This window comes from Anopheles gambiae, chromosome 3 (assembly GCF_943734735.2).
Source record: "Anopheles gambiae chromosome 3, idAnoGambNW_F1_1, whole genome shotgun sequence".
NCBI lineage: Eukaryota > Metazoa > Arthropoda > Insecta > Diptera > Culicidae > Anopheles > Anopheles gambiae.
Genome location: NC_064602.1, coordinates 28,311,521 through 28,327,905, shown reverse-complemented (window position 1 = coordinate 28,327,905; position 16,385 = coordinate 28,311,521). Strand labels below are relative to the sequence as shown.

Below are 16,385 nucleotides of genomic sequence, written 5' to 3'. Positions count from 1 at the left end.
AAACAAGAAAATATCCCATTGAAGACGTATAAATTCAACTTTAATATATTTAAAGTTTATTAAAACGTCGATTTTCACCGGCAACTCGGAGAACACAAAACCAAACACAACGGCGGATGAAATCCCACTGAAAATCAACAAACCGTTTGTCATTCGCCGCCGTCTCTGTTCAAGCACTGAACTATAAGTTGTAGATGCGTTTAATTTTTCAGTTCAACTGACAGCACAACAACAATACCAGCTTACAGCCTTTTGTTTACAATCGAACCACTGCGAAAGGCAGTGGAATAATTTCGGTAACAAGTTTGCCCATTTTATTCCTTTACTCCCTATCTAATTCATTCCCCTTCCCGCGCTACTTGCAGCCGACCATGAGGATACGGAAACACGTGCTGCCCCGCACGCTGCAGGACGCGGTCGCGACCGCCTTTATGGCCGGCATCATCCCGATCACCTTCTGGTTCGAGGTGTACGTCGTGATACCGGGCATTCATGGGCCCGACTCGGTGTACAACTGGGTGCACTTCGTCCCCGCCGTCCTGTTGCTGTTCAACGTAACGGCCCACATGCTCGCCACCATGCTGTGCGATACGAGCTGCTCGACCGAGCTGATCCAGCTGCCGGCGGCAGGCGTGTCCACGGCCGGTGCCGGCACCGGTCTCGGCTCCAAATCCTGGCATCTTTGCGCGACTTGCGAGTTCATAGCGCCGCCCCGCTCCTGGCACTGCGCCAGCTGCCGGACGTGCATCCTGAAGCGGGACCATCACTGCGTCTTTACCGGGTGCTGCATTGGGCACAAGAACCACCGCTACTTCATCCTGTTCGTGGTGTACCTGTTCATCTCCACGCTGTACGCCAGCGTGCTGAACAACTACTTTCTGTGGTTCGTGCGGGGCGAGGAGTTCCGGAACTGGACGTCGCTGGTGAAGATCGTGTTCCCGCTCGCGATGCTACTGATCGACACGTCGACGAAGCAGTACTATCTGGTGATCTATCTGATCAACATGGTGGGCGTTATGTTTACCGGCGTGCTGCTGATCTACCACGGCCGGCTCATCCTGAGCGGTGCGGTCGTGCACGAGCGAAAAGCACCGGAATATGATATGGGCCGGGCGGAGAACCTGCGGATGGTGCTGGGCAACCGGTGGTACATTGCGTGGCTGTCCCCGTTCGTTGCGAGCGAGCTGCCGCACAATGGCGTCAACTGGGAAACACTTCAGAAGCAAACACTTAAGAGTAAGTAGCCGGAAAGAGGCAGCAAGTTCGGATCAATTGTACAAAACCAAAGTACTAGCGGGGAATTGGTACAGCCATTGATAGCATTTAAGGGACACACACACGCAGTTTGTAGTTAAAATAATCAATTACTTTATTTCGTTTTATAAACCAACCTTCCACACACAATCCTCGCGCGAGCGTCCGGTTCTTTTATTTTAACGAACACTGACGATATGAAAGAAGCACCTGGTACGTGGCTGTGTTGCCTCCTTTAAGATTGGCCGTAACATCGCTAACACAAAGCCCGCCCGCCAAACAGAAGAAGCTCTACGGCGCACAGCTCGACAACACGTGATGACTAGCGTATTGTTTCGGGGTGGTAGAACGGGGGAAGAAATCTCTTTTTGCAAAATGGCACTGCGAGCACCCTCGGCAAGTGTCTCAGAACACCAGCTCCTCCGTGTTCGATATCATGCTGCTGGCCCGGTTGGTCCGCTGCAGCTGCAGCAGCTCCCGGATCAGTGCCGCCTTTTCCCGCTCGAGCAGGGACAGCTTCTCGTTCTTCTGGTTAATCTCCTCGCAAAGCTGATGGTTCTGCTGCTTCAGATGGTTTACCATTTCCGGCGACTGTTGGGACTGCTGCTGCTGTTGGAGATGATGCGACTGGGAAGCTGTCGGTTGGTAATTTCCCGCTGAAGATGTCGCTCCTGCAGACGCTGTTGTTGGTGGTGGTGGTACCGCCGGTGGAATGCTAGCGTTCGGCTGTGCCGGACGATGCAGCGACCGTTGCTGCTGATAGTGGCCCGGAGCACCCGCGAACCCGCCGGGCAGAGGCCGTAGGGCAAGGTTCATGTGCATGGGGAATCCGCCCCGTTCCCAGCTTTCGGCCAGCATCATTAGATGGCGGTTCACCTCGAGCACCCTGGCCCGCTGCAGATCGAGCCGTTCCTGTTGCGTTTCGGTCCACGTTTCCTGTGGAGCAGAGAGAGAGAAAGAAAAATGGAGTTAAAAATGAGACATGACCCCGCTTGTTAATTGTTCGCAACGGATTAGCGAATGCAGCGAGCCGATTAGCCTGAAGCGAGCAGCCCACCGGAAGCCGTCAATTATGCCGATTTGCCCCCCTCCGGGGTACGATTTAAGTTACCGCACCACTCTTTTTAAACAGTTGGCACTGAATAACGGCATGGCTTTTAACTTTCTTCCAGCGAGAAGCAAACACAACTTAAATCGATTGCAAACAGCAGCAAAAGTAGATCAATTTCAGCAAAATCGAAAGTTTGTTTAGTTAGGGCGAAAGCTTTGTTGACTCCCTTCCCGAGGAGTCACACGCGTATCGAGTTGCACACGTGCATCCGGGATGTATTCACCATCATCATCACCACACACACTTAGTGATGGGTAACCTGGAGTGGAGTCGTGGATCAACTCCGACTCCGGATCAGTCCGGATAAGTTCGGATGAGTCCGTATGAGTCCGGATGGGTCTGGATGAGTCTGAACTAGTCCGATAGATTCAGGGCGAGTAGTTTAGGCTGATGTTACAATTGCTAATTCCCAAAATAACGATTATTGATGATTTCGTTCACTTTCAAGTAAGGCATCGAATATTTACAATGCAGTATAACAATTTTCTTTGTCATTTGAAAATGAAATAACCTTACTGTTTTTGCACCGCCTACCTAACATAATCACTCGGACTCGACCGGACTCGTTCGGACGCTTCGAGACTCATCCGGACAAGTGATGGATAAAGTAGGCAAAAATCCGGAGTCGACTCCGATCCGACTCCGATAATGCCGCAATCAACTCCGTCAGGTAGGTCAGCCCAACATTATCCGGAGTCGTCCGAAGTTGTCCGGTATCGCTCGGAGTTGTCCGGAGTTGTCCGGAGTCGTCCGAAGTTGTCCGGACTCCGGAGTCGTTCGGAGTCGTCAGAGTCGTCCGGAGTCGTTGGGAGTTGGAGTCATCCGGAGTCGTTTGGAGTCGTTTGGTGTCGTTTGGAGTCGTTCGGAGTCTTTCGGAGTCGTTTGGAATCGGTTAGAATCGAAGTCGTCCGAAGCCGACCGGAATCGGCATTCGAAACAAAAGCCTATGTACGAAGTGCACGGGCAAAGATAGAGAAAAAACACAACCAAATGAAATGCCTGATTAATAGCACATTACACCGGACGGCTCCTGTTGACTCCGACCGACTCCAATCGACTCTGGATGACTCCGAATGACTCCGACTCCAACCGACTCCAGGCCCTTCTGACGACTTCAAACGACTCCGGACGAATCCGAACAACTCCGGACGACTCCGGATGACTCCGGACGACTCCGGACGACTCCAAGCGATTTCGAACGACTTCAAGCGCCTCTAACGACTACGAACGATTCTGACTTCGAGTGGAACTACTGGTTCGGATTTTGACGGAGTCGGAATCAGACTAACAATAGCCGGAGTCGGATCGGAGTCATGGGTGCGCTCGAAAGAGCACAGCACTAATCCGGACAGATCTGGACTGATCCGGACTGATCAGGATTCGGATTCGGTGAATCCGAAGTGTTTTCAATCCGACTCCAGAAAAAATGGGATATACCCATCACCACTCACCATGTGTGATCCGGGACGGCCCAGGTATCGCATCTTTTCCTGCACCGCCGCCAGCTGCTTGTGGTACCACTCCCGGGCCCGCTCGACCGCCGTCAGCCCCTGCAGCAGGATGTCCTTTTCCTGCTCGATCTGCTTCAGTCGCTTCAGCATGTTGTAGTCGACGCCATTCTGGAGCGTGTGGCGTCGCGGCTCCCGGCGACGCCCGGCCGCGCCGGGCGATTTCTTCTGGTACAGGCCGCCGGAACTGAGCCGAGCGCCGTCTAGCTGATTGATGGACTGTAGGGAGGGCGAGGAGGTGGACAGGTCCGTTTGTCCGTCAGCGGAACCACGTGCTAGTGGACGCAGTGTCCCCTTGCCCGAATCGCCCTTATCTCCGCCCGCTTCCCCAAGCAGCAGTGACATTTGCCAGTTCTGGAGCGCGTTGCGGATCTCTGCCTTATCAATGCTGGAGCCACCACCTCCTCCACCAATCATTGGATTGTGTAGCGGAAGTTGCTGGTGCTGCTGCGCATGCTGTTGCGCATTGCGCTCCAGATTTAGCGAGACGCGCGGTGGTTTCGGTGGTCCGAATGCGCCCGGCAGTATGATCGGCGGCCGTTCCAGCTCCAACTCGCCGTCCGGGCTGAGTAGCTGCGGCATGCTGAGCGTTTTCTGCGCCGGCATTGCGTTGTTCGGGCGTACGGTGGCCGTGTTGGTCGTTGGACCGGTCGCGTGCCAGGCGGAAACGGGTGCCAGTGTGGGTAACTTGGCGGCATTGCTACCACCGCCACCACCATCGAGATCGAGCAGCGGTGCGGAAGGTGGCCGCGAGAGGGACAGCTTTGCCATGGACGCTTTCAGCGGCGGCTCATCGCGGCTTGCGAGCGGTGAGGATGAGGTCGAGTGGGGCGAGACAAGTCCCAGCGGTGAGCTGGATAGTGGACTCGATTGGTTGCGCAACAGGCAGATCTTGAGGCCGCTGCAGAAGCGCTCGAACGAAAGCAACCCGTTCGGGGGCGTTACCTTGCGCAAACTTTCGATGACACCACGTGGCAGCCCTTTCGAGCCGTCGTCCTGCCACCGCTCCTCGATGTCGGCCAGCCGCACGCAGCCCGTCTTCCGATCGTCCATAATGTCGAACAGGGTGCGCATGGCGGCGACGAACGCTTTCGGCAAACCGCCTTCCTCATGCTGCTGCTGCTGCTGCTGCTGCTGCTGCCGCTGTTGTTGTTGAAGGTGAAGGTGATGATGGTGATGATGTGGTGGTGGTGGTGGTGGTAGTTGGGGATTGTACGAGCGACTGTCCGGTATGGCAGACGCCGAGCTGGAATGCACCAGCAGTGGGCTGGACGATGCCCCAGGCAGCACGACGCCCGGTTGTCCCGGGAGGGCCGTGTGTCGATTGTGGTACTGGGGCTGCTGGGGTTGCTGCTGACGGTGCAGGTGTGTCCCCATTGTTGACGTCATGTCTGACGCCGTCGTTGCCGTGGTCGCCGTCCGTTGCACGCTCAGCGATAGTATGTTCTTTCGGTTGCGGTTGGGCAGTGGGTCCATCGCTCACTTTGCCGAACCAAATCGGCACACACACACAGACACAAGGCCAGTCATCCAGTAACGCAAGAGAAACTGCCCCATCCAGGTGGCGCGCGCAAACACGTTTTAAGGCGCTCGCGTCCGCCCGTCCGGTTTTCTTGCTTTCCTTTCGGATCCTTTTCGGAAACGGCACACGTTGTTTTGCTTTTAACACACTTCACACACACACACACATGTACAAAGCGTCACAAGTGCTCTCTCTCTCTCTCTCTCTCTGTGTTTGTGAACGTATAATAGCGCCTCAGGCTGCACGATTCTTTCACTTTTCGTATCCTTCTTGGCGCGTTCGCGCACAGACATAAACGACAGGTACGATTGGCAAGACACAGGTATCACCCTACAGAAGAGTTTGCTTTCTACTTGCTTTTCTGGTTCTATCACACGAGATATTATTAACACCACTATTTAACGGCAGACGTTTAACACTGCTGCACGATCACACAAGATCGTTAATCATTTCAGCGGACTAACAAACGTGTGCAGATCACTTCAAGACCACTCTTAACTAACGCTTGCCGTCGACTTTCAAGGCTTGAAACGACCAACACCCGATACCAACGGTCCCCTTCTCTCTCTATGCGAAAGCTTCACCCGTCCGACCCGATCACAGCAAGCGACGAACCCCCGTACAACAACGATCAGCGCGCAGCACGCGGACAGCATCCGTCGCCCGTGAAGTCACGCGAGAGAATGCCGCAGCGCGCCTTTACGCGTTTGAACTTTCTGCTTTGTTGTGTTCTCTCCCTTTCTCTCTCTCTCTCTTTTGTGTGTGTATTTTTCCCTTCCCTTTGCGTTTGCATCCCTTCCACCCTCGCTTTAACGGGGAGGTGAAGGGGCAGAACCTGATTCCGAACACACACACAAATCAGCTGCCGCCTGTCTCCCTCTGCCCCTGCGTTTGAAGGGGTCGTTGGATGGTTTTGTCACACACGGATGGAGCGAGCAACACGACGGGTTGACGGAGGAAGGAGGTCGTTGAAATGGGACAAATTTGAGAAAGAGAGAGAAAGAGAGCGAGAGAAGGAGAGCAAAAAAAACATTGGCATTTAGGGGTGTGCATTCCCTACATACAGACACACACACACATACAAACACACACACAGCACAGTAAGGGACGGAATTGGTGCATACGAATTTCAGCACTGAGGGAGAGAAGGAGAGAGAGAAATAGAAATAGAGAGAGGCCGAAAAAGAAGGGCTTTTATTAAAGCCGAGGAAGGTCGATCAAGGATCTTAAGTGAACACAGAGAGAGAGAAAGAGATAGAAAGCGGGAGGAAGAGAGAAGGCGATGGACAACAACGAAGCGATGAGGGGACATACTAAGCCGGAAGAAGACACTTTTGGGGGATGATGTATGGGGCCTACGAGGTTGACTTTAGGCGCTAAGTGATTTGGAAAGTCAACCAATTGGAATTTATGGTATGACACGCTTGTTTTTTTTTGTCATTTCTTGTCCACCACTGTTGAACTAGCATTTTTGTCCTTTTCTTGCCCACTAACCCTCCCCCAACGTCCCCAACAACGCTTCTACACACACACACACACACGCGCGTGAGGCCATAAAACTGTCCGACCGAGCGCCTGCTCGAGGTGGTTGAGCATAAAACCGCACTGCCTTGCTCGTGTCCGGCACTAAATGCGACCCGTTCCTTCACAGAGCTGAGAGCGAGAGATATGATAGGTTGAGGGTGAACGTGCTGAAATCGGTGCTTTTTGTTTTGCATTTTAAATCCCGCTAGGCTCTCTTTGCCTATCTCAGTCCACCACTCCCCCTACTTCGAAGAGACAAAACGTCATAAAATATACAGTTAACAGGCAGCCACTGTAAAGGGTGAGACGCCATTATATCTCTCATACTGAGCATAAAAAACCCCTCCAATCTCGATCTCCACTTACTCTTCAAAGGATTACGCAAGAACAGCAGGAGAGGAGGAGAGGGTAAGCTGTTTTTAGGTTGCAATTGTTTTCCCTTTTGCCGCCCCGTAGTTATGCTCATGCCTTTGTATGCTCTTGCCCCCTTTGGTATGCGTGTAGAGTCAGTTTACAGTGCACCAGAAACGGGGAGGGAAATGAGCTTTTTGTTGACGAAACGGTGTGAATTATGATCGGAAATTGCGATAAACGATTGTTTACTTTGCAGCGAGGTTGAGTCAAGTAGGAGAATGAGATGGCATCTGGTGGTCATAAGAGAGTGACACAAATCGTGCCGCTGTACAGTGAAGATCACAACGCTTGGGGGGTGTTTTGGATTTGCAATCAAACGCTGAATTGATTTGATTCTTCTCTTTTTTTCTCTCTCTCTCTCTCTCTCTTTCTCTTTAATCCAAACCCTAATTGCAATGCAGAACGTAGAAGCTTTGCAAACGTGTCTCAGCATTTCGTCTGAGACTCCTTCTTGCTGTTGTCCAGGCTCCGTATAACACAGCACATAACAGCAACATCTAGCGCTCCGGTTGGCGAAAGATGTTGGCGCAACTCCAAAACTGGTTTTCTTGCGACGATTTGCGACTCTCCCTGGCTGGTGGATGGTGCCCTGGCATGTCGAGAAGAGCAGACGAAACGAAAACAACCCGAACGCGTAACGTAAACTGCGAAGGTCTTCAAGGTATGGCGCGTGCACTTTGAGATTTTGCATGAGATGATGTCCCGAACGGTGGGCAATACTCTAAAATATCGTTTGAGGAAAATTGATCAACATCTGAAATGGACTGGAGCATGATCTACAAAAACCCAAACAGGTATTCCCCATAAGGCTTGAGAACCTGTGCATCTCACAAACCTCTCCGTTGGCTTTTGTTTCGCATAACAATGCCTAAATCGTGGGGTTCGTTCGATGAAACAAAGACGTCATGCTGACTGCCCACATATCACCCCCGGCGCTCTTTCCATTATGCCGTGGCGAGATCAACCTGTTACACCGATTGACCATATAACAAAAGCCCACTCGCATGTCCAAATGTCGCCACGATCGCCACCTCGCGCCCACGCACGCTGACAATCAACGCGCTTCCGGTTGGTCGACTATATGGCTGGCTGGTCACGTGAAGCGTAACGGTGCTGTTGGTTCGACGCGATCTTTCCGCAGAACGCGAACTCGATTCTATTTTCCGCACCAAAGCCGGGTGAAGTCTTCTCACGATCAATGTGTCTGTGTCTGTGATGGTGGAAAATGAAAGCGAATAAAATTAAAAGCGTAAAATTGCCATTGTTTGCCTGCGAAAAGTGTGTCATCGGACATACCGGTACGAATGCACCACCCTTTTTTCCCTACTCCCAGGGGTCTTCGGGGCGGGCGGAACCGAGACTGTACGCGGAAGTCGTTTCAACAGGCCGGGAGCCGGGGTAGTTGAATGATTTATTCGGCACCCGTGTGCAATTCCGGCCACAACGGAGCGAGGGAGCATTATTCGCCAAGGTTAATTCCGTACCGGTATTCCGATTTGCGATGAATTGCGGTCGGGTGGACTGGGTGGACATGTTCCGGTTGGATGGGATTTTTCTTCGCGTTTTTTTTCTTCTTCTCCACGGGTAATGCACTAACTAAATGAGTTTTTGAAACAAGTGTATCATTTCACAGCGATCGTGTATGTCGTCGGGGGGCCTGATGCGGAGATTGGGTGCTTTTCGAAAGAGTCAATGACCTTTTTTTAATGTTCGGCTACATTTGGATGGATGTTGGCAATGGGGTTTGTTTAGGTGTTCGGCACGTCGTATAAATTACACCGGACAACTTACATATTTACCTCAATTCACCTAAGTATCATTTGCTCAAAAACATAAACAATCGATAATTAATCTGCCTAGTTAGTTGAAAATTAGCGTTAATAGTTCATACTTATTATTGTTTAATATAAAAAATAGCCCATTATCATATTATTTCCATTTATAACAAAACATGAAAAAGAAAATTGAAGTGATACAAGTTCTAGTAGTACTAGAAAACAGAATTGTGAATTAAATACTAAATATATGAAACAAATCAATAAAATGTACATAAATAAACAAACATTTAGAATAAAAAATTTTTTTTAACAAAAACCAACATGTGAGATCTGTATTAAAGAATTTTTGTAATATTTTAATTTCAACTAAACTTCATTATCATCAGAGCATCGTTGAAATCAAACAAATTTGTGTTGTATAGTGATCTATATTGCTCTTGAAATGCGTAAGACTTTGTAGCTTTAAATATAATTGTAATAAATAATATGCTAAATAAAAGTGAATGTTTTTCTATCATAGATAACATAAAATTTGACATAAATCTATTGAACAGGGAACAAAAATTCAACGATGTAAATGGTACAGTCAAATAAAAAAAACGAAACAAAAAATAAATTAACTTAAAGATTATTTTTTTAATTTTGAATCAATCAATGCATTGACATGATTTTTTTTTGGTAAAAAAATACTTGCTGAAGTCAACAAACATATTGAAATAAATACAACACAATGTTTGCCGAGCGATCGACTCTGAACACCCCCAAAGAATCGGCAATTTAAAGGTACGCGATTGCTACACCAACACAACCACGGACCGGTTTCCCACACACAAACACACACACGCAACATTCAAACGCAGCGCAAGTGTTTGTTGGGCAGATTTAACGCACACCGTTGTGCAAGATCACGAATGGGGATAGCTTCAAATACTTTCCCCCCTACATCGAGCCGGTTAGTCTTTTCGTAACATTCCTATCGAAAGGGAGAAACGCGCCGTTGACAGTCAACACATCATCATCAACAACAACAACAACAACAACGAAGCGCCATGGCACCGATTGTGTTGTACAGTACCCGCCGTACGCCGGCCGGCCGTGCCGTGGAGCTGACGGCAAAGATGATCGGTATCGAGCTGGATGTGCAGTACATTGATCTGGCGAAGAAGGAAAATATGACCGAAGAGTATTTGAAGGTAAGCGATCGCCTTCTTTTTTCGCGTCTTCTTCATCACTTTCACTGTGCATCTTCCGTCCATCCGCAGATGAATCCGATGCACACCGTGCCGACGGTCAACGATAACGGTGTGCCGCTGTACGATAGCCATGCCATTATCATCTATTTGGTGCAGAAGTACGCAAAGGATGACACCCTTTACCCGGCGAAGGATCTAGTGAAGCAGGCCAACATCAACGCCCTGTTGCACTTCGAGTCGGGCGTACTGTTCGCCCGGTTGCGCTGGATCCTGGAGCCGGTGTTCTACTGGGGCCAGACGGAGGTGCCACAGGAGAAGATCGACTCGGTACATAAAGCGTACGATCTGCTCGAGGCTACGCTGAAGACATCTGGCACCGACTACCTCGTAGGCGGCACGATCACGCTTGCGGACATCTCCGTCAGCACATCGCTCTGCACGCTCAACGCACTGTTCCCGGCCGATGCGAGCAAGTACCCGCTGGTGCTGGCCTACCTGAAGCGGCTGGAGCAAACGATGCCCCACTACCAGGAGATCAACACGGACCGGGCCAATGAGGCGCTGCAGCTGTACAACCAGAAACTTGGCAAGGTTTAGATCCGGCTTAACGTCCACGGCACATGCCCTCAGCTCTGTCTTCTCAGGTCAAGAATAAAGCTTTCCAATTTGCATTTAAAAATCAAAATAAACGAGACGCTGTGTTTTATTACCATAGAGATTCGTCACTCCTCTTCCGTCACAGGAACTGGGAAGCATTGGCTTCCTTCTTGCCCAGCACAAACTCGGCCAGCTCGATCGCCCCGGTACCGTTGGCTTCCTCGTAGTACGGCAGCTCCTGCATGCGCCGCATCCAGGCCGTGATCTTCGGGAACTTGGACTCGTCCAGCGGTACCACACCGACCAGCGTGGCAATGCTGGAGATGCAGCTAAAGTCGGCAATCGTGAGACTCTCGCCCACCATGTACTGATCGACGAGCGAATCCTCCAGCAAGCGATACGCCTTCCGGATGTGTTCGATCCGATCGGAGTGGAAGTACGATTTGCCCGAATAAATGACCGGTTCCTGGAAAGGTACATAATCATCCTAAGTCTCATCGCCGCATTGTTCTGTGAGTCTGAGTTTACTAACAAACAGAAAACTTAACCGCGAAAAGATTACACCCGCCTCGAGGTGTAGCGCCGTGTGGACCCGGGCCCGCCGTACCAGCTCGCTCGGATAGAGACCGTCGTCACGACCGTACTTGCACACGAGATAAATCATGATGGCATGGCTGGCGGTGATAACGATGCCACCATCGTCCAGCACGGGTATGGTTTGCTGCGGATTCACCTAGCGAAGCGACCAATGGATTAGATAAGGAAAGGGAACGCTACTTCCCGATGCTCCCGCGATCAATCAAAACTACCTTGAGGAACTCTTCCATCAGCTTGTCACCGCGCAGCAGCGTCATCTCCTTCTCGACCAGCTCGATGCCAAGTGCACAGGCAGTTAGCTTCACGGCCCGGCACGGTGGACTCTTGCGGTTCGTGTACAGTACCAGTCTGCTGGGTTCCATCGTTCAGTCTGAAACGCGTCACGAACGTATCCAAATGATGATCCAACGTGGACTAAGTTGAGTCTACTTGTGCTACGTGCAGCTCCGCAAAGAGAGATCACCAAGTCTCGGGATAATATCTTCCAAGAGTGACGACAATGCATGGCACTGATAAGACGATTAGGGAACGGAGGAATTATCTAGGAGCGTTGGTTGGGATTGCTTTGGAAGTGATAACATGAAGTAGCTACAACTCTACTGGTGGTTACTCTTATCTAGATGACTGGGAATCTGCCCTACTAGATTGCTAAAGTGTAGAGGGTTCTCAACATCTTTTCTTAATACACTTTCATTTGAATAGCGAAATGACCTCAGTACCTCATTGATTGGCTTTAAATGACCTCATAAAATCGATAAAGTAGGGTTTGCAAAAAAAAGCGAATTGTCATCGATTGAGATATGAGTCGTCGTGATTTACGCTATGATTACACGTCTGTTTACTAATACTTCATTAAGCCTAATGAGCGATTGGCTTGCAAACGGGAACGCTGATACTGCTTGATGAGACCTGCCCATTCTGTTTTTCACCTGCATCTGGTCAGTGACAATGCTTCTATACCTTTCTACACATTATTTTTTATCAGTTTTTGTAACGGTATGCGTTTTAAAAACGCATCCCGACGGTCGGCAAGAACTGCAAATCATAACCATCGCCAGTTTATCGCTGACTTCAGAGTGTACAAGGCGCTTCGTAGACGAAACCCCCAGCAGCAACGATGCCAAAACCTGTGCTATACACGGTTCATCTGAGCCCACCGTGCCGTGCCGTGGAGCTGACGGCAAAAGCGCTTGGATTGGAGTTAGAGCGCAAGCTTGTGAACTTACTTGCTGGGGAAAATTTGACACCTGAGTTCTTGAAGGTATAGCACGTGTTTGTAGAAGAGATGAAGATAACCCTGATGCTACTGGTATTTGCTATTACAGCTCAATCCTAAGCATACGATCCCCGTCCTGGACGATAATGGGACGATCATCAGCGAAAGCCACGCGATCATGATCTATCTCGTGCGTAAGTACGGCCAGGGCGAAGGGAAGGATGCGCTGTACCCAACGGACATTGTCGAGCAGGCTCGGGTCAATGAGGCACTGCACTTCGAGTCCGGTGTGCTGTTTGCTCGGTTGCGATTCATTACCGTAGGTTTCGGCAGGAAGACCCTTATGTTGAAGCCCACAAGTAATGAGGAAGTCATTTTATGTATCTACACATATAGGAGTTGGTATTTTTCGCACGCAAACCAGAAATTCCGGAAGATCGCATCGAGTACGTTCGTACGGCGTACCGGTTGCTGGAAGACTCGCTGCAGAGCGATTACGTAGCCGGATCACGTATGACGATCGCTGACCTGAGCTGCATTTCCTCGGTCGCCTCTATGGTGGGCTTTATCCCGATGGAAAGGTCCGAGTTCCCGCGGGTGCACGGGTGGATCGAGCGGATGAAGCAGTTGCCGTACTATGAAGAGATCAACGGTGCCGGTGCCACAGAGCTGGCCGAGTTCATTGTGGATATGTTGGCGAAGAATGCAAAACTGTAACAGGTTCATGCTATTCTCGGTTGTTAACTAGTCAAATAAAGTGTAGGATTTAAAGCACCCAGTAACGTGTTTCTTGTGCATAAAAAAACAGGAATTCGCTTCTGCTTTTATGTTGCAGTACGAAGAACCGGAATGAGTATGAAATAAATTCGCCGACACGCACACAAAAACACCAACCCCAAGTAATGCTTTATCTCGGGCCCTTCCAACGAATACAATCACACATCCGAAGCATGGGGCGTTTGCTATGCTTGGGGTCGATGCTACAAACATCCACAGCCAATCATCAGTTCGGGTGTGTCTCTTGAACGTGTACGGTGTGTGTCCATCCAGTTTTTAGTTCGCTGCGAAAATGTCCAACCTTGTACTGTACACCCTGCACCTTAGCCCACCGTGCCGTGCCGTGGAGCTGACGGCCAAAGCATTGGGCTTGGAGCTGGAGCAGAAGACCATTAATCTGCTAACGGGTGACCATTTGAAGCCGGAATTTGTGAAGGTACGTAAAGGGATTGAGAGAGAAAGTTAGAAAGAAAGCAATTGGTATGCATTACATTACCCATATGTGCACAGCTAAACCCGCAACATACGATCCCGGTGCTGGATGACAACGGTACGATCATCACCGAGAGCCACGCGATCATGATCTATCTGGTGACGAAGTATGGCAAAGATGATAGCCTCTATCCGAAAGACCCCGTCAAGCAGGCCCGTGTAAATTCGGCCCTGCACTTCGAGTCCGGCGTACTGTTCGCCCGGATGAGATTCATTTTCGTAAGTGACGTGACCTGTTTTTCCCCTAAAAAGACTGAGACCGGTTCCAGTTCCAGCATAACGCCAAGCATTTTCCAAACCCCTTCCACAGGAACGTATCCTATTCTTCGGCAAATCCGACATCCCCGAGGATCGCGTTGAGTACGTGCAGAAATCGTACGAGCTGCTGGAGGACACACTGGTGGACGACTTTGTCGCCGGACCGACCATGACGATCGCCGACTTTAGCTGCATTTCCACGATCTCGAGCATTATGGGTGTGGTGCCGTTAGAGCAGTCGAAGCATCCCCGGATCTACGCGTGGATCGATCGGCTGAAGCAGTTGCCCTACTATGAGGAAGCGAACGGTGGCGGTGGTACCGATCTGGGCAAGTTTGTGCTAGCCAAAAAGGAGGAAAATGCTAAGGCTTAAAAAGGTGCGAGAGACCAAACGATTATTATGAGTTAAATTTGGAAGCATTTGGAAAAAATAAATTAAAAAAAAGTAAGAAGCAGCCATTGTTATCAGTAGTTTAATGACTTCACAGTAGAACATAAGAAAGAGCATCCGAAAACAGAAAAGGCAAAAAAGTAAAATAAAACAATAAAGTAAAGAAAAGAAAGATGATTACGAGATGAAACAAAGACTGATAATCATATACAGTAAAACATAGAAAAAGCATCCAAGCATTGACGAGTCATGAGCGAAAAAAAATAGAATACAATAAAGAAAGATAAGAAAGGAGTAAAAAGAGAAATGTTATCAAGAATTGATAAGTAAGTAATAAAATACAAGAAGAATATGAAAAAATAGTAATGAGAAATGGCAAACAAGTTAAGTGCACTGAATGCAGATAATAAAATACATAAAAGGAAGCAAATCAAAACATGACAAACAGAAATAATGGCCAGTTGTGCGGGAGACGAAAAAAAAAGCAGCAAAGATTAAAAACACATTATCAAACACTTGCAAAAACAGACACACATACACACGTAAAACAGATAATAAAAGCAAACGTTCGTTTGCCGGCGTTTTTGTTTGACTGCTTTCCCTCACCCAATCGTGTCTCCAACCAACCCCCAAACCCCTAACGAGCGCCCTATTATCTAATCAAATGCTTTCCAATTGTTTACCGCCCGTCAAATGCAAATATTTGCCTGTGTATAAACAGACACACACACACACACTACCGCTTGAAATCGCTTGTAGTTGTGAGCACTCAACGAAATGAATTTGCATTCCATTCGCGCAATACTCTCGCCTTTTAGAATTCGCACAGAACGTAACATTCCCATTCGAACCGTGTTGTCGTACAGATCCGTTTTTGAGCCCGAAACGCCATTCAAACGACCATGCCAAACATTAAGCTGTACACGGCCAAACTCAGCCCACCGGGCCGGTCGGTCGAGCTGACAGCAAAGGCGCTCGGGCTGGAGCTCGACATCGTGCCGATCAATCTGCTCGCGCAGGAACATCTGACGGAAGCGTTCCGGAAGCTGAACCCGCAGCACACCATCCCGCTGATCGACGACAACGGGACGATCGTGTGGGACAGCCATGCCATCAATGTGTATCTGGTGAGCAAGTACGGCAAGCCCGAGGGCGACAGTTTGTATCCGTCGGATGTGGTGCAACGGTCGAAGGTTAACGCGGCGCTACACTTCGATTCGGGCGTTCTGTTTGCCCGGTTACGGTTCTATTTGGTAAGGCTTTTAGGATGCGTTGTGAAGCTGTAACCCTGTTTGTGCCTCATGTGTATGAGTTTTCCCCCTCTCTCTCTCGCTCTCTCTTCATATTAGGAACCAATACTGTACTACGGAGCGACCGAGACACCGCAGGAAAAGATCGACAATCTGTACCGCGCGTACGAGCTGCTGAATGACACGCTGGTCGACGAGTACATCGTGGGCAACGAGATGACACTGGCCGATCTGAGCTGCATCGCCAGCATTGCTTCGATGGATGCGATCTTCCCGATCGATGCCGGCAAGTATCCGATGCTGGCCGGTTGGGTCGAACGCCTTGCCAAGCTGCCGTACTACGAGGCAACGAATCGGGCGGGTGCGGAAGAGCTCGCTCAGCTGTACCGTGCCAAGTTGGAGCAAAACCGCACCAACGCCAAGTGAACGTGATCTGGTTGAGTGATCGCTTCAAGCCATCAAACAGCTACCAAATATACTCTCTCAATTTGCATCATTTTGTT

At 49.7% G+C, this 16,385-nt stretch overlaps 6 protein-coding genes across 6 annotated transcripts; 4 read left to right on the top strand and 2 right to left on the bottom strand.

Moving 5' to 3' along the window:
* Window positions 1–138: 138 nt before the first annotated feature.
* On the top strand, window positions 139–1,404 carry LOC1280159 (probable palmitoyltransferase ZDHHC24). Its single transcript, XM_319974.6, has 2 exons — window positions 139–296; window positions 366–1,404. The coding sequence occupies exon 2, from the start codon at window positions 372–374 to the stop codon at window positions 1,242–1,244; it is 873 nt and encodes a 290-aa protein (XP_319974.5). The 5' UTR covers window positions 139–296; window positions 366–371; the 3' UTR covers window positions 1,245–1,404.
* On the bottom strand, window positions 1,345–6,082 carry LOC1280158 (suppressor APC domain-containing protein 2). The gene is made up of 2 exons (XM_061657865.1): window positions 3,817–6,082; window positions 1,345–2,190 (listed from the first exon to the last, which is right to left on the bottom strand). The coding sequence occupies exons 1-2, from the start codon at window positions 5,347–5,349 to the stop codon at window positions 1,660–1,662; spliced, it is 2,064 nt and encodes a 687-aa protein (XP_061513849.1). The 5' UTR covers window positions 5,350–6,082; the 3' UTR covers window positions 1,345–1,659.
* Window positions 6,083–9,973: 3,891 nt separating this feature from the next.
* Window positions 9,974–10,993, top strand: LOC1280157 (glutathione S-transferase 1). The gene is made up of 2 exons (XM_319972.4): window positions 9,974–10,304; window positions 10,374–10,993. The coding sequence occupies exons 1-2, from the start codon at window positions 10,161–10,163 to the stop codon at window positions 10,899–10,901; spliced, it is 672 nt and encodes a 223-aa protein (XP_319972.2). The 5' UTR covers window positions 9,974–10,160; the 3' UTR covers window positions 10,902–10,993.
* On the bottom strand, window positions 10,976–12,138 carry LOC5668094 (glutathione S-transferase 1). The gene is made up of 3 exons (XM_319970.4): window positions 11,711–12,138; window positions 11,434–11,634; window positions 10,976–11,367 (listed from the first exon to the last, which is right to left on the bottom strand). Exons 1-3 carry the CDS (start codon window positions 11,858–11,860, stop codon window positions 11,041–11,043), a joined length of 678 nt encoding a protein of 225 aa, XP_319970.4. The 5' UTR covers window positions 11,861–12,138; the 3' UTR covers window positions 10,976–11,040.
* Window positions 12,139–12,419: 281 nt separating this feature from the next.
* LOC1280156 (glutathione S-transferase 1-1) lies at window positions 12,420–13,488 on the top strand. The gene is made up of 3 exons (XM_319969.4): window positions 12,420–12,759; window positions 12,824–13,033; window positions 13,111–13,488. The coding sequence occupies exons 1-3, from the start codon at window positions 12,616–12,618 to the stop codon at window positions 13,429–13,431; spliced, it is 675 nt and encodes a 224-aa protein (XP_319969.1). The 5' UTR covers window positions 12,420–12,615; the 3' UTR covers window positions 13,432–13,488.
* Window positions 13,489–13,698: 210 nt separating this feature from the next.
* LOC1280155 (uncharacterized) lies at window positions 13,699–16,308 on the top strand. The gene is made up of 5 exons (XM_319968.4): window positions 13,699–13,927; window positions 14,002–14,202; window positions 14,294–14,612; window positions 15,512–15,885; window positions 15,982–16,308. Exons 1-5 carry the CDS (start codon window positions 13,784–13,786, stop codon window positions 16,306–16,308), a joined length of 1,365 nt encoding a protein of 454 aa, XP_319968.4. The 5' UTR covers window positions 13,699–13,783.
* The last annotated feature ends 77 nt before the right edge of the window (window positions 16,309–16,385 follow it).